Genomic DNA, 24,725 nt, shown 5'->3' on the forward strand with positions numbered 1-24,725 from the left:
ACTGAGAAATCCATTGCAGTGAGACATAGAATACAGTAAACAGTGAGGCAGAATCTCACGATCAACATCTGGTTAGCATCAATGTGAGAAAGTAGACATCGCACCGTGAGCTGGCCCTGAGCACAGAGCAAACTGGTGAGGATGTGCTGAGACAGACAAATACTGAGATGTGTAATATCAGCCTGATAAATTGTGAAAAACCACAATGGATTCTGAAATTTCAGAATGTATGGTCTGGAACAGAGTAACACACACAGAGATGATGTTTTGGGCCAAGACCCTCGGTTCCAGCATCAAGCATATCTTGATTCAGGGATCTAGCCAGGTTCACCTAGAGTCCAAGCGTTAAGTTTTTGGAATTATTTGAAACCAAATAGTGATTTTTGGTATTGTTTAAAACTAATAGCAATTAATAAAGTAACATAGTTGTTAGGCTATAGACGTGCTCAGTCCTGAGACACTAGGCAAGGTTACTTGATTCCAAACAATTGGTTTATTGATCATTACAGGAAGTCTCTCCTTTCCCCTTTTCCCAACCATGATGGCTCCTTTCCACTCTCAGTCCATAATGGAGACCCATATCAGAATCAGGCTTACCATCACTCAATTTGTGATAAAATTTGTTTTTCTTTGCAGCAGCAACAGTACAGTGCAATACATAACCGTACTGTGCAAAAGTCATAGCTATGCATATGTGCCAAAGACTAGCACAGTGCTATAGATGGTGACGTTTGATATGTGCATAGTCATACAATCATGTACGTTAGCAGTGCACCTTGTGATCTGAAACAGCAGTAGCAAAAGATAAACCAATAATGGACAGAATACAGGAACTATGAAGCAATTCTGGAAAGTCACCTATAATTAAGTGGTGTGAAGCACATGGCAATGCAATAATTAATCAGAAGCACAAGTACGTGCAAAATAATTAAATGCACTTGCTTAAACTGCTACTGGTCGGATAGAAAGAAGCCCAAGGATGCAACGTTATCAACTTAGGTCACTGAATTTTATTAAAGATGTCATACTACTTTGATGGAAAATAAGAGAAAATTTACCAGGCATCAGATTCACATGAAATTTCCTGAAATAATTTTCTGTTTCCAGGATATAGATACTGAGGACGATCATCAAACAACGCAAGTTGCAGTTCCTAAAAGATAGTAAGTTCTTTTTCTATAAACAAAACTTATTTGCAGGTCCCTTGATCCACAGACTACCTGTACTGACCATCAAACATACGCTGAGACTATTCCTATACGTCACATTTTATTCCTCCACCCAGTTCTGCCACACTCAGGAAAATTATCTTGCCAGTCTTCATGTCCCTGGGATGTGGTTGGAAAGAAATGCACCAGGAGAAAGTGCAAATTGAACACACACACACAGCATAGGGGGAGGTGGTGTGTGTAAGGATCAAACCGGGAGCTGGGACCTCCACCATCTGCACTAGTTGTTGCATCATTGAATGAGCAGCTTCATTTTCAGCTTCTATGCCATGGGATAGAAACGTACTTAGACCTGTTAATATTATACCTTAATCTCATTTCCAATAATTGCTTCACTTGTGTATCCTGCTTTTATCCATGCCTATTCATGCATTAGTCTAAGTTGCTAAGGACTAACATTTGCTAATGTATTATAAAGCTATATGTATAGAAATCTAAGGGAATACATTTGTGAACTTGCAGTGAGCATGTCAAATTGAAATATATGGCAAAGCTTCTAAACACTCCTTAGTTTGTAGATCTGTATCTTATTTTTTGAGCATTTCAAGTTTCCTGTGCTGGTCTCAGGGTGCAGAGATCTCATGAGCACCGGAACAGATGTGGGGAGACAAAAAAGTGGTTCATTGTAGAACTGTGGGAGACTGGAGGTGGTAAACTTAGCATTTGCAAGAGTAGTTAAATATGGGTTCATGAGTTCTTCAGTTCTTCCTGGCTGTACTATCTGAATAATTTATCATTCATTACTTGTTGCAAACATTTTGTTGGATTGACCAAGGATGAACCAATCTTGCAGCAAGTTTTGAACGCCTTAGTCTTATGTGCATCCTGCATGTTTTGGAATTTGGGTTGTAAAATCTGGGGTATTTTTGCACATCTCGAGGTATTAATAATCCAGTCTTCAGTATTTGGAAAAGATTCACTGCGATTATAGAAGCTATGCAATATTAAACTTGTGTTGGGAGAAAAGAAGTTAGAGAATTTCCATACTCATGTTATCAGGGGTGTATGCAGATATAGTCATTTCAGAATCTTTCTGTAAAACAAAACATAATGCACTGAACATTGCAAGAGAGATTCCAGTTTGCCATTTCTTATTCATTCACTCTTCTGGCACCTGTGCTTACATTTACTTTGCAAAGACTGGAAGTAAAGAAGAGCACAATGTCTTTATCTACAATATATGTTAGGACATTTAGATAACCCATCTGAAACTTCAGGGTCTACAGTACAAAGTACATAATTATGAGCCTTTGATTCTTCTGATAATCATATTTGCCAGTTTGAATGATTTTAGTAAAGCTTCTGTAAAGTTTAGTCCTTGGCAAATTCAAGGAAACTTCACAATTATCTCTATGCTGCATACTAATTTTAGTCACATGTTTAATTGAGCATTTATTTCTGTAACAGTGAGGTGCTGTCAATTCCTGTGCAAGAAAACCAATCAAATAAGAATGAGGGAAGTGAGCTTATGGCAAATACCATCTGTAACGTTTCTACATTTGGAGCCATTCCCCCAGACTCTTCGTTATCGGTTTTGCACACTGCAACTGATGGCAGTCATACTGCACCCCTTTTTACAAGTCATGAAGTTAACCAATCAGCTGATTTGCCTGATCTGACCTATCAGAGTGACGGAGAACTGGATGACATTGATTTCATCATCAAAGATTCCAATGTAGTAAGTTTGAATTTCCTTTTTTTTTCCCCCCAGAAGTACTATTGTATAAATAAAATAAATTGAAATCAACTTTGCTTCTGAGTATTTGTATTCGTTGCAACTGTTCAGTTCTGGTTATTTTTTACAGGAAGAATGTGAAAACCTTGGGTAGAGTAGGAACAGAAAATATTCATTTCAGGAACCAATTCTGTAAACATTTTATGGTTCTATGAAAATGTCAATCATTGCTTTCTGCTTCGATGACTGAGATGCTAACTTTATCCTAAATACGTCCTTTCATGGTAGTACGTGACTGGACCCATTCGGGTCTTTACCTCAAAATGAAATATTTGCCTTTTAACTATCCATGATGAGTTGAAACATGTAGGCTGGACCTGAACCTAGCAACTGTGACTGGAAATTATTACATCAGCTCTTCAGACATCGGTGAATAGCTAAATAATGCATACTGGTACAGATCTGAAGTACCTACAGTGGACTTGTCAATCTTCACTACTGTTTGGAACACTCGGACAACCTCACACTCTTACAACTACCTCAGACTGCTTGCCCAATGATGTTGTAAGATATTGCGAAGTCTTATCAACTAGTAAAGTCAAACGTTCTTTCCCCATACCCCTTCAACGTATCTTAAAGTCATACGAGGCCTTAGAATCTTTGCCTTTAAATTTTGACAGTGCTGCAAATTATCAAAGACCCACTGTAAAAGATCCCTTGGTTTGTTCTTCAGTGCAGCTGATGAGTAAAACAATAAACCTCATTTATACGAACCACAAGAGATATTTGATGCACAACTGGGAAGTTTGAAAACTCTCTGGCTGCAGGTATTGTTACCCAGAGAATGTAGCTTCAGGCTCATAAATATGGAAACTTCGATAGACATCTATGGAATATTGAAAGGCATAGGTAGAGTGGATATGAGAGGATGTTCCCAATAGTGGCAGAGTCTAGGATCAGAGGGCACAACCTCAGAATACAAGGCGTCCCTTTAGAACAGAGATGAGGAAGAATTTCTTTAGCCAGGGAGTGTTGAATCTGTGGAATTCATTGCCTCAGAAGGCTGAGGAGGACGGTAATGGGTGTATTTAAAGCGGGGGCTGATAGGTTATTGCTTAGTAAGGGCACCCATCAAGGGTCCCCAACTTTTTTTATGCCATGGTCCCCAACCATTAACTGATGGGTCCACGAACCCAGGTTGGGAATCCCTTGTTGCCAATGGTTACGGGAAGAAGGCAGGATACTGGAGGTGAGAGGGAAAATAATCAACCATGATTGATCAGCAGAGCAGTTTCGATCCAAATGCCCTAAATCTGCTTCTATGTCCTATTGCCTTATGGAGATATCACAGCCATTCATTCTGTTTCCAACTAAGTTGTCCAGCCCAATCATCTGAATGTATGGTTTAGTAAGCTGTTAGGTTCAAGTGATGAGAAACACCTTTGACTTTTACAGTCCCTTGAAAAACTGTGCAAATAATAGTGTTGGTTCTATATTTTTATAAAAATAGTTACAGTATCTAAATGCAGCAATAGATTATTTTCAACTGTGCTTTCAAAAATAATATTAATTAAGTTCTCTTCTAGCAACTGAATCTCTTGGGCCAGATATAATTATTGAAAAGCTTGGACCTAACGCGGCACATAAAGGGTATAAATCAGAACAAACTCTGGAAGAATGGGTCGATGGAGAGTATGAAAAGACTTCGTGGAGGTGGAGGCAGCGACATGACTGTTGAATGAAATATGCACTTTGCATTTGCCCAAGTGAAAGAGAACAAGGTTAAAGCAGGATGAAATTAGAGTGGATAGATCAAAGGCACTCAGAAATAACCTGCTGTAACCTAAGAAACTGAGAGACATTAGAAAGGCTCCAGAAATGTCCATAATCAATTTTTCCTGGGTGTGGGTTTGGTGGCAGAAGTTGGGCACTTCTGTTTAAAACAGGGAAAAGATAATTAAGCAATTACAAAATCATTTTAAAAAATGTGGACTGATAAATGAAGGTTAGTATGAATTTATTAAAAATATAATTACTAAATCCTTTATTCAAGTAATAGAGAAACTTGTGTATATTGACTTTCAAAGGGCCACTGTAAAAGTTCCACATAAATGGTGATAACAAAATTAAAACCCATCAGATTGAAGGGAGAATGATTGTTTGGATATGATATTGACCAAGGAACAGAATAGGGATGTTTTCAGACTCCATGGTTCCAAGCAATATTTCTCTGGTGTCATTAATAGAACTGCTCTTTTTGATGTATATTAATGACCCAAACTTGGAAAATACAGGCCATAATATAAGTGTTTACGAATGATAGAAGTGTGATAGGGTGGTCAATGGTCTCAGCCAGTTATAAACTAGTGAAATGACAGATACAGAGCAAATGAAGTTCAACTACAATAAGTAAAAGGCGAGGCAGTATGAACTAAGTGGTACATTTAAAGGGGTTATAGGGCAAGTGGCAGAACAGGTTGAGGTGGTTCTGAAATAAAGCACCAGTGCGTGGAATTGCACTTACTGAGACAAGAACCTATCACATTCGTTAAGCCTCTGCTAAAATATAGCTTAATTCTGTCCACAATTTAAAAAAAAGATGCCAAAGCCTTGGAGCAAGTGCAAAGGTATTTTCAACCCTGGATCAGTTTTAACTTTTTGAGCTATGGAACATCACTGCTTTTGGCACATTTAGAAAAGCCTTTAAATAACGAGGGCAAGCAAATTGCATACAAAGCTGGATCACTGTCTACTAAGGATTTTAGCCCTTTTGGCGAGAATATTTGTTCTGAATGGACAGTGTGGTGTTATGTTCTGAACTACCAAAGGACAGTAATGGAGTCAAATATTTCAGTACAGTAAAAATCCTTGATGGTTTGATGTTTGATTTTCTTCATAGGATTTGTATTCTTCCCCATTGGAAGCTGATGGAGCCATCAAAGCACGGGAGTACGTTTGTCAAAATAGCAAAGGAGATTCTGAATTCAGGCAGAAATTGATTGATCTTGAAACTGAAAACAAAGTAAGTGTTTAAAAATTACCTTTAAATCATAGTAAACCCTAGTGTAATGTGACCTTAGTCTTTTGGTGTAATATGGGTATTTTCAATGGTTGCAGTTTGCAAAGTTAAGTTTCAGGCTTCAATACACAAAATTTTATTTTGATAATGATTTGTAAATACTTTAATTTTTTTCAGGTTCTTAAGAAAAACTCAGAACTTTTGATGATTCAATTCAAGAAAGAGCAACGACGGAGAATTGATGCAGAAAGCCTGATTTCAAAACAGCAAGAACATTATCATCAGGAAATAACCCAGTATGCCTATATTTACAAGTGCAATGTACATTCAGGTTCAAATCTCTAATAATCATACAGGAACAGGCCCTTTGGTCCACAATATCAGGGCCTGTAGATGATGCCAAATTATGCTAATTCTTCTCTGCCTGTGTTTGATCCAAATCCCTACATGTCCTGCATATTCCAGCGTCTAACCGCCTTGTAAATACCTTTATTGTATCTGTTGCCACTGGCAGCACATTCCTGGCACCTGCCACCGTCTTTCTTTTTTAAACAAAACGTTTTCTCTCCCCCCCATCCCCAATTCTTAAATGCAAAGCCAGGAAAAAGCTTCAAATTGTCTACCGTATCTATACCTCTAATAGTTTTATCAGGTCTCCTCTTGGCTTCCGACACTTCAGATAAGACAACCCAAGTTTGTCCAATCTTGTCTTATGGGTCATAACCTCTCATCTAGGCAGCATCCTAGTATCCCTCTTCTGTACCCTCTCCAAAGCTTTATCACCTTCCTGTAAAGGGGTGATAAGAATTGCACACAGTACTCCAGTTGTGACCTTACCAAAGTTTTGCATAGCTGCAATACCTCTCTTGTTCTCAATGCCTCAGACAATAAAGGCAAGCGTGCCATACGTTGCCATTACTATCCTATCTACTTGTGTGACCACTTTCATGGACTTGGACCCTAAGGTCCCTTTGCACATCAGTGCTGTTAAGGGTCCTGCCATTAACTCTATTCTTGCCTCTTCGTTAGGCCTCCATGGTATAATAGCTCACATTTGCTTGGATTAAACTCCTTAGAATCAGAATTAAGTTTATTATTACTACCTTATGTGATATCAAATTTATTCTTCTGTGGCAGCAGTACAAAGGCATAAAATTATTATAAATCACAAAATAAATAAACAGTGCACAAATAGAGGAATAATGAGGTAGTGTTCGTGGCTTTATGGACTTCAGAAATCTGATGGTACAGGGGAAGGAATTATTTTTGAATTGTGAGTGTGTGTCGATATAATACACGTCATTAATTACCATTGAGAAGATGGGTGGTGTGCCAGAATCCTGACCCACTGCAGTGCATTTGTTAACAGCTTTCTTACAGTGTTGTGACGTATTTCCAACTTCTGTTGGCATATGAAGAGGGGGAGTTTGCAGTTGGTTAAATTCTCAATAGTATGCTGTCCTTAATAGTCCAGGAGGTAAAGGCAAAAGTTTTGGGATTTTTGTTTCTGACTGAGCAAACTGTATCACTTTTGTTAATTTAATGCAACCAAGATGCTTTATTTCAAAGTTAAAAATCTCTGTAGTTGGGGACAGAAAATGTTGATATGTGGATAATTTGGCATTTTAGTTTGTTTATGTATCACAAGTCTAAGAAATTAGATTGTGCTTTGCTTTACAAACAACTGTACTTTTGCCCTTAGATTAAAGCGACAACTTCAAAGGAAAGAAGACGAGATAAAGAAGGTTACCACACAATATGCAAATGAGAGGTATGTTCTCCAATAAATCACAGGTTCAGAACAATGTTTGATTAACAGATACTCAGATCTAATAGGCTATGAAAGCAAAGGATCAGTCTAGAGACAATTTGTCTCAAATATTAACGTAAAGGATTAGCGTCTCAAATGTTCTCAGAAAGATGAAGTAAAAGGCTTATAATTTGTATTCAGTGATGAATACAAATGGTCACCACTGGCCTATATATAAAATAATAACTTGCCTTGTGCAGCCCTATGGATAGGAAACTGCTGAGAGAAGTTGGCTGCAACGCCCCCTGTTATGACAGGACCATCCACAACATCATCACCAATTTGGCTGTCAACACTGCCAAAGCATCTGAATGTTTCATTTTTCTGAATTATTTGGGCAGGGATTTGCTTTGTTATTGGCCATCGATATGTTGAGCTAAAATACCTTTTAATAATACTAGGTAATTAAAAATATTTAAAATAAAGTATGTAGTTGTTTTATTGACAGTGTGAATGCTCAGGTGTTCAAGTTTATCAGCACCCAGTCTATGAGAATCCGTTACTGGTGGTTCAATGTAGCATCTCAAGCTACATTTCAATATCCAAAATAAAAAATATTCATCAAATGATCAATATCATACTCATCTAATTTTGGGCTGAGTTCGACAGAAGCACAAACTTTAATGTTAATGAAACTTTACCTGAAATGAACAAACATCAGTAATTATTATCAACAAAGTGCCTGATTCTTGGGTGGCTACTTCCTGCATTACAGATCCTCACCTCAATACAGCCTTGCCACGTGGACCATTGAGTCACATGAAACTATAATCTAAAAGCTACAGAATAAAATGCCAACTATTATAGCTGTTACTTAATATTCATTTTGAAGTATAACGATACTATCTACTACTGGCAACACAGAGCTGGTCCACCAACATTGAGGTCTTATTTCTGATTTTAGGTGCCTGTCATAGACTGCTTAAGCTTAACATTTGTGATAATGATTTCAAGTCAACTTCTTGGTTGAAGGGCTGTCTCCTCCTAGTATATGAATACATATGGAAGGTAAAGTCTTGTTACTTGGACTGCAGGGGAAAAGCAACTTGCCAAAGACGCTGAAACAGCTATAGGGTGCCGAATGTCAGATGTTACCTGATGGTCAGCACCCAGCAACTGGAGAGGTCCTCTCATAAATCACTGAAAATCACTGATATTATGTTGAGGACAAGTTGATAGTTTGAAAAAGAACAACATCTTCCCCAGAATTTAACAGTAATTTCTTGACTACTGAGAACCAACCAACAAACTGGAACCTTGAGTGTGACTTGACCCAAACTTTTCATCAGGAAAGTTGCGAGGCCTGGCCAGGCATAGCTGAGGTGTATTGAAACCCGATGCTAGTAATTATCACCGATGTACATATGAACTGAGAATGTTTTAGTGGGTGAAAAGACCTCATAACTGTTTCAGTGTTGGTGACTAATGCTTCCGTGCACTGTTTAACTTTTTGTGTGAGCTCCCCAAATCAGGCTTGGCAGAATTCGATTTTTTTAAATAAATTTAACAGAAAAAGTGTTTAGTTTTTAAAAATCTGAATACTTAGAATTATCCAACATTATAGGATTTGGAGAATTCAGTTTATCAGTGGAAGCTGCAAGTTTCATTCTGTCTATTTTAAAGCTAAATAGTCTACCTGCTTCAACCACTGATATACTGGAAGACAGGGTTTGAGGGAGATATGGAAAGTATAATGGATGTTCCCGTTGCTGGACCTTGGCGATTCTTATCCTCAGTACTGGGTGAGATAGAAAGCCTTGTCTGCATCAGCGGAGAGGTCTCTTCCTCATCGCTACACCAGGAAATACTGAGTGTCTCTTTTTTGGACACACTAACACTGTGATTCTGGCCAAGCAGTTTATCGTGGCCCAGCCCTCTGCATGCAGCAAAGCTCTGCTGTTGCATTGGCCTGCATTTTGTGGAGGTGCTGATTAGTTTGAAAGGTCGAGATAAAATCTGCACTTAGCAACATTTGCTTGCTGAAAAATCGTTTTTACCAAGCCTAAGTAAAACTAACTGCATTTGATGAATCCTCATACTACAAAATTGTTAAAGTTTACACAGAACATTGGTTCAGTTTGTGATATGAGTCTGTTACTAATCCTATGGCAGGATGCTGTGGAATAAGGATAAAGCTAAACTCGAGGACGTAACTGCAAAGAACATTGTGAAGTTGGTAGAGGCAACAAAGCGAGCTGTTGCTGCTGAGGTAATCTATGAGTAACAAAAACTTGTTAGATGCACTCAAACTTTCATATTTGCAAAGGTTCAAAGTACATATATATGGTAAATCCTATGGTAATACAGTCCATGCATTAATATTGTCTTGTTTATTTGAAAGATATTGTAGAAATTTTGACTGACTGGGGGAAGAAAATATATCCAGTCTCATGGAAAACATGCATCTATTTTGTGTGCTGATAACTTTAATCAGAAATAGCATGTTTTAATTTACAGAAAATTTTCAAAGTTCAAGTTAAACCCATTTTTACTTGAGAAACAAAATGACCAACCACAATTGAAAAGACAATTTATTGATTTAAAGACTAGCATCAAATTAGTTAGCAGAATTTAAAACCATTCAAAATGAGAATAACAGAATTGAAATATTGAGCACATTCTTCATTAGCTTAATTAAGGACCTTTTTGTACCACTCATATTTGAAAATTATGCTAAAATAAATTCAAAATCAATACTCTAGAGCACAACCTATTGAATCACCCAGTATTAATCCAGAACTACATGTATAACTGTAGTCACCGGAGAAATGTGATAAATTCTCAGCCTGAATTGAAAATGCATTTTGTGGTTAATTATTCTTACATTTACAGATAGCAAGAGGTTACAGATTTTAAAAAACTGTCACGAAAATTAGAAACTGCTAGAAATGCTCAGTAGGTCAGGCAGCATCTGTGGAGAGGGGAACAGAGTAAACAATTAGAGTGGTTGACTTTCATTAGAACTCTTAAATTGGCATATGACAATGTGTACCTGAAGAAAATGTGGGGAGGGGAGAATCAAAGGGCAGTTCTGTGGCAGGGTGAGTTGCAGCTGAGGTTATGTAAATAATGCTATGATAATTAAAGAAAGATATTAGTGACACCAAGAAGAAATGTGTAAGAGGCCAAAGTAAAATTATTAACTGAAACTGCTGAGTTCAATGTTGTAATATGTCCGGACAAAACATGAGCTGGTAATTTTGATCACAATGGAACTATTTATGAGACAACACACAGAGAGGCCAGAGTGGGAATGGATTAAAGTGACTTAGATAACTCAATACTGGGTTTAACTTACGAACTGTGTAGAGATGGTACACAAAAAGAAAGTGACCTGGTCCAATGAAGAGACGTCATCAGCTATAAGTACAATTTTCTGAGTTGAAAAAGGACTAAATAAATCGCTACGTGAGCTGGAAAATGTGTTTGGAGTCCTGGAAAACTGAAATGAAAATGCCGAGAGGGCAGGTATCAATAGATAGATACCTTATTGATACCAAAGGAAATTACAGATGTTGCCACTCTTGTGGTTGTATGGAAGGAGAGGAGCTAGTGATGGAAGATGACACTTGTCCGTCAGCAAGGCTGTATAATCAGGATCAGCTGTGCTTTTACAGATTTACTCAGATTTCTTCCAAATGTACAGGATCAAGGATGTTTCAGAATTACAAACTTGTGTAGCAAAAATTTCCCCATGTCTGTTAGTTGTAGGGATATCCTAACCATCAATATTCACTCCTGGAGGGGATAGTAAACCAAAACAATTACTCCATTTCCCACAATTATCTATATAAACTATTACTTTGGATGTAATTGTAGGAAAACTCTTCAGCGTATCAATGTAGGTTTGCCCATGGTTTTTATATTAAAGTGTAGTCCAGGACTCTGATGTAGACTGTTGTCTTTTTGCATTAACTCACTGGCTGTGCTGACTGGATGAGAAATAAAAGCAACCTTTAGCTTTTCTCCAGAATTGCCATATACACACCTTTGGGAAAGAATTACTTAATTTTGCAGAATTTTGTTGTGCAGAATACTTTCTCAAAAGTACCTAATTAAGTGCTGGGGGAATTCAATGAAGTCTCTGCTCTGCTACTGGAGAGGGAAAGGCCCGCTGATGTGCCTGGAGAATGTTACCCAGCTTTTCTGCATTTTGGTTAGGGACTTTTTTTTTCCAGTCTTATAGTTTTTCACTCTGTCTTTCTCTCGTTTTGTGCATGAGGGAGGGTGATCTGGGGGGTCAATGTGCCTTTTCCATTTTTGTTCATTTTTTTGTGCAGGGAGGAGAGATTTGGCATCAATGATCATGCTGCCATTCTTTTCTTTCTTGGTTTCATGGCTATCTAGAGAAGAAGAGTTTCAGAGTTGTATAGTTTGATAATAAATGAACCTTTAAAATGAGAGTGTACTTTCAAACTGAAGGCCAATAAGCCTAACATCAGTGGTGGAAAATTTACAGGAGTGGGTTCTCGGAGACAGGATCTACCAGGATTGGGCTAGGCAGGGATTGATAAGGAATAGTCAGCATAGCCTTGTGTGTGGGAAATTCCTGTGATTTTTTTTTGAGTTTTAGAAGAGGAGTAATGAGGGCAGTATGGTAGCTGTTGTCTACATGGACTTTGACAAGGTTTCAGGTGGTAAACTGTTCTGGAAGGTTGGATCACATGGGATCCAGGGTAAGCCAAATGGATATAAAATTGGCTTAGTGGAAGAAGTCACTGGATATTAGTGGAAAGTTGTTGTTTTGAAAGGAAGAGAGTGATCAGTGATGTGCCACAGGGATCGGTACCAGGTCCACTGTAGTTTATTATTTAAGTGATGGATATAATGTTGGCAATGTCATTAGTAAGTTTGCAGATGATGCAATATTGGTAGTGCAGGAGACAGTGAGGATGTTTTAACCAAGAATACAACAGGATCTCCATGAATGGGAGAAGGAGGGCAAGGAATTTATCTCTGTCAAGTGCAGTAAGTTGCATTTTGATCAGTTAAACTAGAGCAGGACTTCCAGAGTAAATGATCTGGATGAAGTCAATGCTACGTGCTCATTCCCACCCATATGAAGAGGTTCAAACCATTCTCCAGTGATTTTCAATTATTGTTCCTCTAAGCAATGAATGGCTACTGGAAAATCATCACCATCAACATCCATTTTGTGCACAAGTAAAAGCCAAGGGTAGAAGAAACCAATGGTTTCTGACACATCCATGCTTGCAAAGAGCTAGTGGATGTAGGCTCAATCATCAGCAGAAGCTTGAGCAAGCCAGACTAAATTGAAGGGGTATATGTTTCCTCCATCCAGTATCTTGTTTGCAAATGCATAGTTGCTGGAGAGCAATACTGAAGACTTAAGGGCGAGATTGCTATATCAGAGGGAAATGAGAAATTGCTGTGTTCTGTGTTTCATGGAGACATGGCTCACTACGGACACACCAGATTCGGTGATTAGACCTGCGGGCTTCTCGATACACAGGATGGACCAGTCTGCTGATTTGGAGAAGGCAGAAGGTGGGAGTTTGTGTTTCATGATAAACTCTTTGTTCCTCCGATCTGGAACATTTAGTGATTAAGTGCTGACCATTCTATTTACCAGGAGAGTTCTCTTCATTCCCCCAAAGGCCAATGTTAAGTAGTCCCTCGCAGTAATAACTGCCACCATCAGCAAACAAGAAACAGCCTATCTTGATGGCTTTCAGTAATTGTCAGGGACTTCAGTCAGGCTTGATTGAAGAAATCTCTGCCCAGTTATCACCAGCATATCACCAGCAACACCAAGGGTTGCAACACACTCAATCACTTGCTATACTATGATGAGGAATGCCGACTGTTCCATCCGTAGACTGCATCTTGGGATTCTGATCACTTGGCACTCCTCCTCCTACCTGCATACAGGAGTGGTCGCAGGAGGCAGAGGAGTAGCTAGTTGGACGGGCCGTGTCCAAGGACTCATTGGAGAATCAAAATGAATACACTATGGTTGCCATGGACTTTATAAAAACAGTCATAGATGACTGTGTCCCCACAAACTCATTCAGAGTCTTCCCCATCCGCAGCGCGCACGGCCTCTCTGGTGAATGATATCTGTAATCTGTCAAGTAGGGGACCATGCACAATTCTGATTTGATGGAGACAGACATGAGAGTACGGAGCAACATCTGGAAAACTTCTGAAATGCCCGCTTTGCTGCCACTGCTACTGTGTGGTAACCGGAATCTCCGGAGCAGAAGGCCCCGAATCCTCGGCTTTGCTTGTTTCAGCGGCCGGGGCTAGGTCAAAGGCGCTCGAGAGGCTGTATTGGAGGGGCTGGTCAGAGGCTCGAAGTTTTAGGATGGATGGACTCAGTGTCGGCTGTGGTCGGCTGCTTCCAAGGCATCGGCAAGTTGACGGTGCCTGGAGGTTTATGGCAGGGAGTTTCTCCCTTTTGCCACCTGCTACCGGGGACTCGGGAGTCGATTGACTTGGGGACTTTGAGACTTTATTTTACCATGCCCATGGTTTGTTCTTCATCAAATTATGGTATTGCTTCACACTGCTGTAATTATATGTTATAATTATGTGGTTCTGTCAGTGTTAGTCTTTGGTTTGTCCTGTTTTCTGTGATATCACTCCGGAGAAACATTGTATCATTTCTTAATGCATGTATGCGTTTCTAAATGACAATAAAAGAGGACTGAGTGTTCTCATAATCTAAGCCCTGGATGAACCATGAGATCTGCAATCTGTTTAGGACCCGACCAATTGCACTCAGGTCTGGTGACCAAATAAGATACAAGAGGTCCAGGCACAATCTTCGGAAAGCCATCTCACAGGCGAAGTGGCAACTGCAGACTGCAAGCTGCTTGACAGCTGTGGCAGGGCTTGAATGCTAGCACTTCCTACAAGGTGAAACCAAGTGACATAGGTGACAAGATTTCACTCCCAGATGCCTTTATGCTCTCTTTTACTGTCAAAACATGGAGGCACCTTCGTGAACTCCCACTGCCTCCGATTTTTGATTTCAGTCTCTGAGGCCAACGTGAGAGTATTCTTCAAGAGGGTTAACCCAACGAAAGCATCCAGCCCAGACAGGGTACCCGGCAAGTACTAAACCCCTGTTTTGATCAACTGGCTGGAGTATTTGCCAATATATTTAACCTCTTGCATCGGCAATCTGAGGTACTCAGTAGCTTCAAGCAGGCTCCAATTATACTGGTGCCTACAAAGAATACGGTAACCTACCTCAAGTACGGTCGTCCAGTAGCACTTACAACCACTGTGATGAAGTGCTTTGAGCGGTTAGTGATAAAACATTTCAACTCCTGTCTGAGAAGTAACTTGGATCTGTTCCAATTTGCATACCATTTCAATAGGTCAACAGCATATGCGATTTCATTAGCTCTTCACTCAACCCTGGAAAATCTGGGCAGTGAAGATGCATACATCAGGCTGCTCTTTAGTGACTACAGTTTGGCATTCCATACTATCATCCCCTCTAAACTAATCACTAGGCTTCAAGACCTAGGTCTCAATACCTTTTTGTGCAACTGGATCCTCGATTTCCTCACTTGCCGACCCCAGTCAGTTCAGATTGGTAACAATTCTCCTCCTCAAACTCCATCAGCACAAGTACACCAGAAGGCTGCGTGCTTAGCCCCCCTGCTAATGCTTTATAAATAATGAGGACAAACAGACTCAGCCTTTTTACCAAGATTAGAGAGTCTAAAACTTCTGGACATGATTTTAAGGTTGGAGGGGAAAGATTTAAAAGGGATCCAAGGGGATGACTTTTTCCACACAGAGGATGGTGGGTATGCAGAATGAACGGGGAGAGGAAGTTGAACAAAACAGGTGCATTAATAACATTTGGAAGATATACACACAACCAATCTTCCGTCCTTGGACTCACTTTACACCGCACGCTGTCGGAGCAGTGCTGCCAGGATAATCAAGGACACGACCCACCCAGCCAACACACTTTTCGTCTTTCTTCCCTCCGGGAGAAGGCTCAGGAGCTTGAAGACTCGTATGGTCAGATTTGGGAACAGCTTCTTTTCAACTGTGATAAGACTGCTGAACGGATCCTGACCCGGATCTGGGCTGTACCCTCCAAATATCCGGACCTGCCTCTCGGTTTTTTTTACACTACCTTACTTTCCATTTTCTATTTCCTATTTATGATTTATAATTTAAATTTTTAATATTTACTATCGATTTGTACTCCAGGGAGCACGAAGCGCAGGATCAAATATCGCTGTGATGATTGTACGTTCTAGTATCAATTGTTTGGCGACAATGAAGTATAAAGTATATATACGCAGGTACATGGATAGAAAAGGCCTAGATGCATATTGCGCACTTGCAAGCAAATAGGACAAGCTCAGATAAACAGCATTGTCAAGTTGGGTTGAAGAGTCTGTTTCTGTGCAAAACTATAACACTTCTTGTGTGCTGCTTCTCTCAGGTTTTGGTTCTGGAGTGTCGGAGGGATAATGGTCTCTTCCAGCTCCAGCAGGCCGAACAGGATTGTACAGTGCACCTTAAGGCAGCAGAAGAGAATATGGGGAGGTGAGTGGATTTAACATACAGAATGTTGGATTTGTATTTTGGCACAGTTTTATCATCACTATTTATGTAATTACACTTCAGTGCCATGTTATAACTATAAAGGGGTGGGCTCCCTGGCCTCTGACGTTGGTACACACGTGCAATGTTCCCTCTGAGGTGCATGCACAAACACATCTTTTGCTGCTGGCACCCGAAGGAATTTAAACTGCGCACAAAAGGTAGTCACCCTCTACCTCATTGGCACGTTAAGTTATTTCCCCTACAACTGTACACCATCACATTTCGTTTTCCAGTTTCTGGTGTGAACGGTGTTAACAACATGAAGTTTGCAATGATTTGTCTGCAGATTTTAGAACTGGCTTTTATTATACTTTTTTTTTAATTGAAGAAATTACTCAGTGCGTACATGTTGTTGTCACTGGGCGAAAAATTGGGCAGCACAAGATTTTGCACCGACTGGTCATCTGGCATTGGAGGGAATGAATGTTGAACACATGACTCAGCCAGGATCTGTTGAGGAGATGGGATGCACTCCTGTGCAGCAGCCTCAGCTGCTTCAGTGAAAATTTATCTCCGAGGACTCAGTACAGTCACTTCTAGTGCGAAATTCGTCTATTCTGCTGAAATCTGAATACCATTCATACCAAATCAGTTTACCATTGAAACAGCAACTCAAATCTTATTCATTTTATTTATTTAGTGATACAGCCCGGAGTAGACCCTTCCGCCCTTTTGAGCCGTGCTGCCTCAGCAACCCCACGGCCTTAACTTAATAACGGGACAGTTTACAATGTCCAACTAACCGACTAACCAGTACATCTTAAGACTGTGGGAGGAAACCAGAGCACACAGGGAAAACCCAGGCATTCTACAGGGAGGACATACAGGGACCCCTTACAGAGAATGCCGGGACTGAACTCTCAACTCCAATGTCCCGAGCTGTAATAGTGTCACACTCACCGCTACGCTACTGTGGCGCCCAATTTTCAATTACATAGAACATAGAAATGTACAGCGCATTACAGGCCCTTCGGCCCACAATGTTGTGCCGACCATGTAACCTACTCTAGAGACTGCCTAGAATTTCCCTGGCGCATAGCCCTCCATTTTTCTAAGCATTCAGTGAATACGCAAGTCTCTGCCACACACAGTCCCTGATACAAGAAAAATGCGAACTACTACAGAAAAAGCCCTTGATAACAACCGCCTTCACTTGTAACACCATTATTGTCCATATGAATGGTAGTAAGAGGGTTTTCACCAAAGCTTTGACAAATTTTTCTCTGGAGCTCACAGTCACAACAGGCAAGATTTATACATGTGATTATTTTTTGAAAAATTCTGTATCTTCAGACCACAGCAACATATCCACTATGAGCTCTGTTTTTTTGCTGAGGTACTTTCCATTTCTGTTCATTATATTCAGTTTTATTTTCTTTAGTCACAAACTTATTTCCACCATGACTGTTTGTAAACTAATAAAGAAAATAAATGTTCCACTTTAATTTCCCACTCTTTTGTCATTAGTCACGTGTTGGTCTTGTTTTTAGTTCTTGGAAAAATCTGTTTCACTTTCTGTTTTCCAGCCAGTAAAAGGGGGACCTCTCAGTGGCCACCCATATTAGTTCCACTTCCCATTCCCACTCCCATTCCGATATGTCCATCCATGGCCTCCTGCACTTTCGTGAGGAGGCCACACTGAGGTGGAGGAACAACACCTTTTATTCTGTTTGGATAGCCTCCAATCTGATAACATGAACATCAACTTCTCGAACTTCTGGTAATGCCCCCCCACCCCCCTTCACCGATTCCCACGTCCTTCTCCCTCTCTCACCTTATATCCTTGCCCACCCATCACCTTCCTCTGGTGCTCCTTCCCCCTTTTCTTTCTTCCATGGCTTTCTGTCTCTTTCACCAATCACCTTCTCTTTACTTCATATTTCCCCTTTCAGATTTCACCTATCACCTTGCGCTTCTCTCTCCCCTCTCCCCACCTTTTAAATCTACTCCTCAGCTTTTTACTCCAGTCCTGCCGAGGGGTTTCGGCCCGAAATGTTGACTTCTCTTTTCGTAGATGCCGCCTGGCCTGCTGAGTTCCTCCGGCATTTTGTGTGTGTTGTTCACTTGCTTGTGTTTAACATTGCTGCACCAACTTTTCCTTTCTTCACCACTGTGTTGTTTGCTCTTTAATTAAAGAGCCGATATGTAGAAAACTGATCTTTTTTTTTACTAGGATCATATAAACTTGTTTCATAGGTTTGTCTGCAAATTTGGAAACTCGTTTAGTTAAATGAAACTTTTTGAACACTGTCTTTTCAAAAAAAAGTTATTTAACAGTTATTTAATATGTCCTCTTTCTTCTAAAATATATCATTTCAATTGAACTTAGTCGGACATATCATCCCTAACAGTAATCTGGTCATTTGTCCAAATTTGTCTGCTGTTCTTGACACAGAGTCGTAGTGTACTATAGCACAGGTAAAGGCCACTAGGCTCATCTAGTCCTTGCCAAACTGTAATTCTGCCTAGTCCCATCAACTCACAACTGGAGCATGGACCTCCGAACCTCTCCCATCCAAACTTCTTTTAAATGCTGCCGATGAATCCACAATCACCATTTCCACTGGCAGCTTGTTCCACTTTTTACCCTTAACCTATGACCTCTAATTCTAGTCTCACCCGTGGCCGATTTTGCTCTCTCTCCCGAGATTTTCACTCTTCGCTCCATGTTGCTGAGGCTGTGAGACTGCCCTGGCTGCCAGGGTTAGTCTCTACGAGCTTCGTGGCAATTTGCCCCGCTAATAGGATGAACTCAGACTCAGGCTTTGGGCCTACACCGGCTGCTCTGCAGATTCGGATCCAAGGACACAGTTTGGTTCAGAATACTGTTGCTCGCTTTTTATTGTTTCATGATGTGTTTTTCTTTTCTCTCTCTGCGCATAGAGCATTGGTCTTTTTTTCTTAAATTGGGTTCTTTTGGGTTTCTTGCTTTGTGGCTACGTGTAAGCATACAAGGAGCTGAGGGCAATACAGAGGGACCTGAAAGCCAGGATCAGGGAGGCTAAAGACAGGTACAGGAGGAAGCTTGAGTGGAAACTCGAGCAGAACAACATGAGAGAGGTCTGGAGGGGGATGAGGACCATCACTGGGTTTCGGCAAACTAGCAACAGAGGAGCTGAAGGCGGTGAGGACAGAGCCAACGAACTTAACCTGCTCTTTAACAGATATGACATTGTGACCCCTGCCCATCCCCCACATGAGCCATCTGTTGTCGGCCCCCAACCAACACATATTCCACTCTCCCCTCCTACCCCTCCTCACAGCCCCCCACCCTGCTCTCATGACTATACCCCTTCCCCACACGAAACCACCATGGTGGGCTTCACGGCTGAACAGGTGAGAAGACAGCTGAAACGTCTCAACCCAAGCAAGGCTGCAGGACCGGATGGTGTCAGTACCAGGGTGCTCAAAGCCTGTGCCCCTCAGCTATGTGGAGTACTTCACCATGTATTCAACATGAGCCTGAGGCTCCGGAGGGTTCCTGTACTGTGGAAGATGTCCTGCCTCGTCCCTGTGCCGAAGACACCGTGCCCCAGCGGCCTCAATGACTACAGACTGGTGGCATTGACCTCCCACATCATGAAGACCCTGGAGAGACTTGTTCTGGAGCTGCTCCGGCCTATGGTCAGGCCACACTTAGATCCCCTCCAGTTTGCCTACCAGCCCCGACTAGGAGTTGAGGATGCCATCGTCTACCTGCTGAATCATGTCTACGCCCACCTGGACAAGCCAGCGAGCACTGTGAGGGTCATGTTTTTTGACTTCTCCAGTGTGTTCAACACCATCCGCCCTGCTCTGCTGGGGGAGAAGCTGACAGCGATGCAGGTGGATGCTTCCCTGGTATCATGGATTCTTGATTACCTGACTGGCAGACCACAGTACGTGTGCTTGCAACACTGTGTGTCCGACAGAGTGATCAGCAGCACTGGGTCTTGTCTCCCTTTCTCTTCACCATTTACACCTCGGACTTCAACTACTGCACAGGGTCTTGTCATCTTCAGAAGTTTTCAGATGACTCTGCCATAGTTGGATGCATCAGCAAGGGAGATGAGGTTGAGTACAGGTCTACGGTAGGAAACTTTGTCACATGGTGTGAGCAGAATTATCTGCAGCTTAATGTGAAAAAGTCTAAGGAGCTGGTGGTAGACCTGAGGAGAGCTAAGGTACCAGTGACCCCTGTTTCCATCCAGGGGGTCAGTGTGGACATGGTGGAGGATTACAAATGCCTGGGGATACGAATCAATAAACTGGACTGGTCTAAGAACACTGAGGCTGTCTACAAGAAGGGTCAGAGCCGTCTCTACTTCCTGAGGAGACTGAGGTCCTTTAACATCTGCCGGACGATGCTGAGGATGTTCTACGAGTCTGTGGTGGCCAGTGCTATCATGTTTGCTGTTGTGTGCTGGGGCAGCAGGCTGAGGGTAGCAGACACCAAGAGAATCAACAAACTCATTCGTAAGGCCAGTGATGTTGTGGGGATGGAACTGGACTCTTTCACGGTGGTGTCTGAAAAGAGGATGCTGTCTAAGTTGCATGCCATCTTGGACAATGTCTCCCATCCACTACATAATGTGCTGGGTGGGCACAGGAGTACATTCAGCCAGAGACTCATTCCTCCGAGATGCAGCACAGAGCGTCATAGGAAGTCATTCCTGCCTGTGGCCATCAAACTTTACAACTCCTCCCTTGGAGGGTCAGACACCGTGAGCCAATAGGCTGGTCCTGGACTTATTTCATAATTTACTGGCATAATTTACATATTACTATTTAACTGTTTACGGTTCTATTACTATTTATTATTTATGGTGCAACTGTAACGAAAACCAATTTCCCCCGGGATCAACAAAGTATGACTATGACAAATCTCAAGGCTGCATAATTTATACACTCTTTGATAATAAATGTTCTTTGACTTTGGAAAAAGCCTATCGTCTTTATCGATTAACTTGACTCTGAAAACTTGCACTCAGTCCTCAATCGCACTTTATTTACTTGTACACAAGGAGAACAGCACGGCCTGTCACCAAGTTGTTCAAAAGTTTGAACAAAGAAATGCCATTATTTTATACAGAAGTTGACTAATTGGACACACATTAACTAATTGGTAACTCTGTGGATGTTCAAATTCCTTATCCGCATAATCAGTCACACCACGATAATATAGGTATTAATAGCCAATGGAATCTGCACGTTAAAGGCCAGTAATACTTCATAATTAGTAAAGTAACTGACCAATAGTAAGTGTCAAACTAGAATCCTTAATTTGCATCTTTATCTTGCCTTTGTATGGCAAATGGCTCCGGTCCCCTGCTCTGCAAAGTGAAGCTATGCTTTTCAAAGACCTCTCTTGCCTGGGTTGACTGCACACCATCTGTAAACTATCCTTGCCTGGACATTACCTTAACCCTTGCCTTGCCAGAACTTCCATGCTGTATGCCTTCACCCTATCTACACCCTCTCACAATTTTGTATACCTCTATCAATTCTCCCCTCATTCTCCTACTCCCAGGGAGCAGAGTCCTAACCTATTCAACCTTTCCCTACAACTCAGGTCCTCAAGTCATGGCAACATCCTTCTGAGTTTTCTCTGTTCTCTTTCAATCTTTAAAGTATGTAAGTCACCAGAAAACTAGATACAGTTAAACAATTTCTCTATTTCAGTCATGGGAAATTTTATGACAATTTCCCCCTGTACAAACTGAGAAAAACAGGGAACAATGCTAACGTTTCAAAAATAATTTGTCCATTAACCAGTTTCTCTATACTATACTGCCAATTTTTATTTTACTCTACAAGTTGTAATTTAAACTTGCTTGCTCAATCACCACTTGCATTTTCACTTGTGATGGTGTTCTCTATGACTTTTATCTTTTACGGCCTCTAGAAATGTGGCCACCATCTTTCTGAAGTCTGTGTATTCAATGTCCCAATGTGGACAAGTTTTCCATCCAGCAAGAGCTATTTTGACTTTCTGATCACTTTAATAGGCACTGTTTGTTTTTTATCTAACAAAATATTTTTGGTGTCTAGGAATCCTACATCTGCTTCTGCCTGTGCAACAGTTGATGGTTGGCAAGCAATTGTGGCTGATATAAGAAACAAAATTGATTTTACAAAGGTGAGGTAAATGTGTTTGTGCAAGTTAAATACAAGGACCTGTGTTAAGCTTGAAATCAGTATTTGTCTGACATGTAGATGTATCTGATTTTTAAATTGCTGAGCTAATGGTGTGGTCTTCGATAACTCTTTCCTCAACAACTGCAGATTTAAACAAAAAAAACTGGTACAATTAAATAGAAATATCAATTGCTGGAAACACCACGTAGGGATGACACAGTCTACAGATAGAAGTTATATGAAAACGTTTTGGCTGTGGGACGATGACTACTGAAACCTGATTGAGGTCATTTCTAGTCCAGGAGGCAAAGGGGATTAGAAGATCTCAATGTGTTGTAGACTTGGAAAATCACATACAGCAATCAGAAATCTGTCACTACGAGTAAATATGGTCCTGGTCTTGTCAATGCACAGACCAAAGCTGTCCTCAGTGAGAAAATGGAAAGAACGAGAGGAGTAAAATGGTAAAACCCAGTTTGCGTGGGGCAGGTTGGCAATGACCTGAAATGGGAAAAGCTGGGGAAATTTTAATCAGTCTTCCCTTTCTAAAAAAAAGATAAAAGTAGTTCAAACAAATGTGCATAATTCAGCACTGTTAAGTCTTCTGTCATGAGCGTTTTCACCTGAAGAAACATTTTGCTTTCTTTCCCTTTGCACCAAATATGCAACTGACATTACTCACAAGGAAACAAGAGATGCATGTGGGATATGCATAATATTCACAAAGCTCTGCTGAGCATAGAAACTCTAGTATCTGCCTCCCAAAGGCTAAAGTTTCCCTGGAAGCCCAGCTTTCACCTAGAAGGATATCCTTTTCCTTTTTAACCCTGCGATACATGGGCCACTGGGAGGTTTGATTCTTGGCTTGTGATGAGTTGCCCCAATCTTCAGTAGGTGTTGTAATTGCCCATTGTGTTCATGGCAGTGGAGGGGAAGTTTAGTTACTGCTTTATGAACCTTCCCTCATTTTGTACTGGCCACTGGTCATGACAGACTAATCTTTTAATCATTCCCTCTGTGATCGTTGTTGTCTGATTAACTCTGATAAAACATAATTTGCACATAATTCTATTTTTTAAAGTGCTGTATAAATGCAAGAATTTTGTACATATCAATTAGTTCATGTTGAGGATGAATGTTATGGAGTGTGACTTGTGCCTATGGAATCATAGTTGTGTCCACCGAGAGCTTGAATCTTTGTGACCTGTATGAAAGGATGGAATTGCTTCATTCAAATCAAGTACAACACTTATGGTTTGATTCAACATTCTTCCTTTCAATTTTCCTTTTCCATCAGAAAGAAAATGCTTTGTAGGAGAAGAAACGAGTACAAGAAACTTGCACAATATATGTATTGTTATTGACAAGACTTGTTTGCATGTGAAGTGCCAACGTAAGTTCCCGATGATCTGAGTTCAGTAATAATTTAGACTTTTTTCTTCTTCTTAGAATCAATTTGATGAACAGATAGCTTTGTTGAAAAGTGGAACTAAGCTGAGCATACTTCCACAAATAAAGATCCCACCACCACCTCCACATCCTAATGCAGTGGTATGTTCTTTCAATTATACTTGTTTTACACATTTACTGCTATATTCATTTTGCTCTGAAATCATAGGCTTGTGATCATAGAAGGCATCCTATACAAATTGCCCAATATTGCAAGAAATTGCAGAGATATGAACACAGTCCAATGGATCACAGAGATCAGCCTTCCCTCCATAGACTGCATCTACACTCCTCACTGCCAAGAGAAAGCGGCCTACATAATCCGTGAACCCTCACACCCCAGTTATTTTCTCTTCTTCTCCCCCCCCCCCCCCCGTTAGGCAGAATATACAAATGCTTGAGAACACGTGCCACTGGATTCAAGGGCAGCTGCTATCCCTCTTATTCAGCATCATCATCTGGTGCCGTGCCCAGATTGAGCTTTGACTGCCATGGCCCACACACTCCTGTTTCAGGTCAAGTGGATCAATTCATTGGTATTCATTTCCAGTTCTCTGGCTGCTGTCTCCATCATCATTTGTCTTTGTCTTCCTCTTGCTTTCTTCCCTTCAATCTCTCCCATAATTACCGTGCATCTAACTCCTCTTTCCTAATCACGTCCAATGAAATTACGTTGCCCTTTCATGATCTCATACATTATTTCTTTTTTCGTGTTTGCTCTGTTCATGACATCCTCATTAGATATTCGTTTTGTCCATGATATTCTTTGCATCCTCCTCAAAAACCACATCTCTGCTGCTCAATTTGTTTCCTCATGTTACT

At 40.8% G+C, this 24,725-nt stretch overlaps 1 protein-coding gene across 2 annotated transcripts in view; it reads left to right on the top strand.

Moving 5' to 3' along the window:
• LOC134347940 (E3 ubiquitin-protein ligase DZIP3-like) overlaps nucleotides 1-24,725 on the top strand; it is a 106,747-nt gene that overhangs the window by 66,547 nt on the left and 15,475 nt on the right. For both annotated transcript variants that reach the window (XM_063050606.1, XM_063050605.1), the window contains 9 exons: nucleotides 1,108-1,163; nucleotides 2,637-2,907; nucleotides 5,804-5,926; nucleotides 6,101-6,219; nucleotides 7,626-7,694; nucleotides 9,846-9,942; nucleotides 16,174-16,277; nucleotides 22,368-22,455; nucleotides 23,904-24,005. In XM_063050606.1, the coding sequence (XP_062906676.1) occupies nucleotides 1,108-1,163; nucleotides 2,637-2,907; nucleotides 5,804-5,926; nucleotides 6,101-6,219; nucleotides 7,626-7,694; nucleotides 9,846-9,942; nucleotides 16,174-16,277; nucleotides 22,368-22,455; nucleotides 23,904-24,005 (1,029 nt within the window). The remainder of the gene's footprint in view (nucleotides 1-1,107; nucleotides 1,164-2,636; nucleotides 2,908-5,803; nucleotides 5,927-6,100; nucleotides 6,220-7,625; nucleotides 7,695-9,845; nucleotides 9,943-16,173; nucleotides 16,278-22,367; nucleotides 22,456-23,903; nucleotides 24,006-24,725) is intronic.

The sequence above is a fragment of the Mobula hypostoma genome, chromosome 6, assembly GCF_963921235.1.
Source record: "Mobula hypostoma chromosome 6, sMobHyp1.1, whole genome shotgun sequence".
Classification (NCBI taxonomy): domain Eukaryota; kingdom Metazoa; phylum Chordata; class Chondrichthyes; order Myliobatiformes; family Myliobatidae; genus Mobula; species Mobula hypostoma.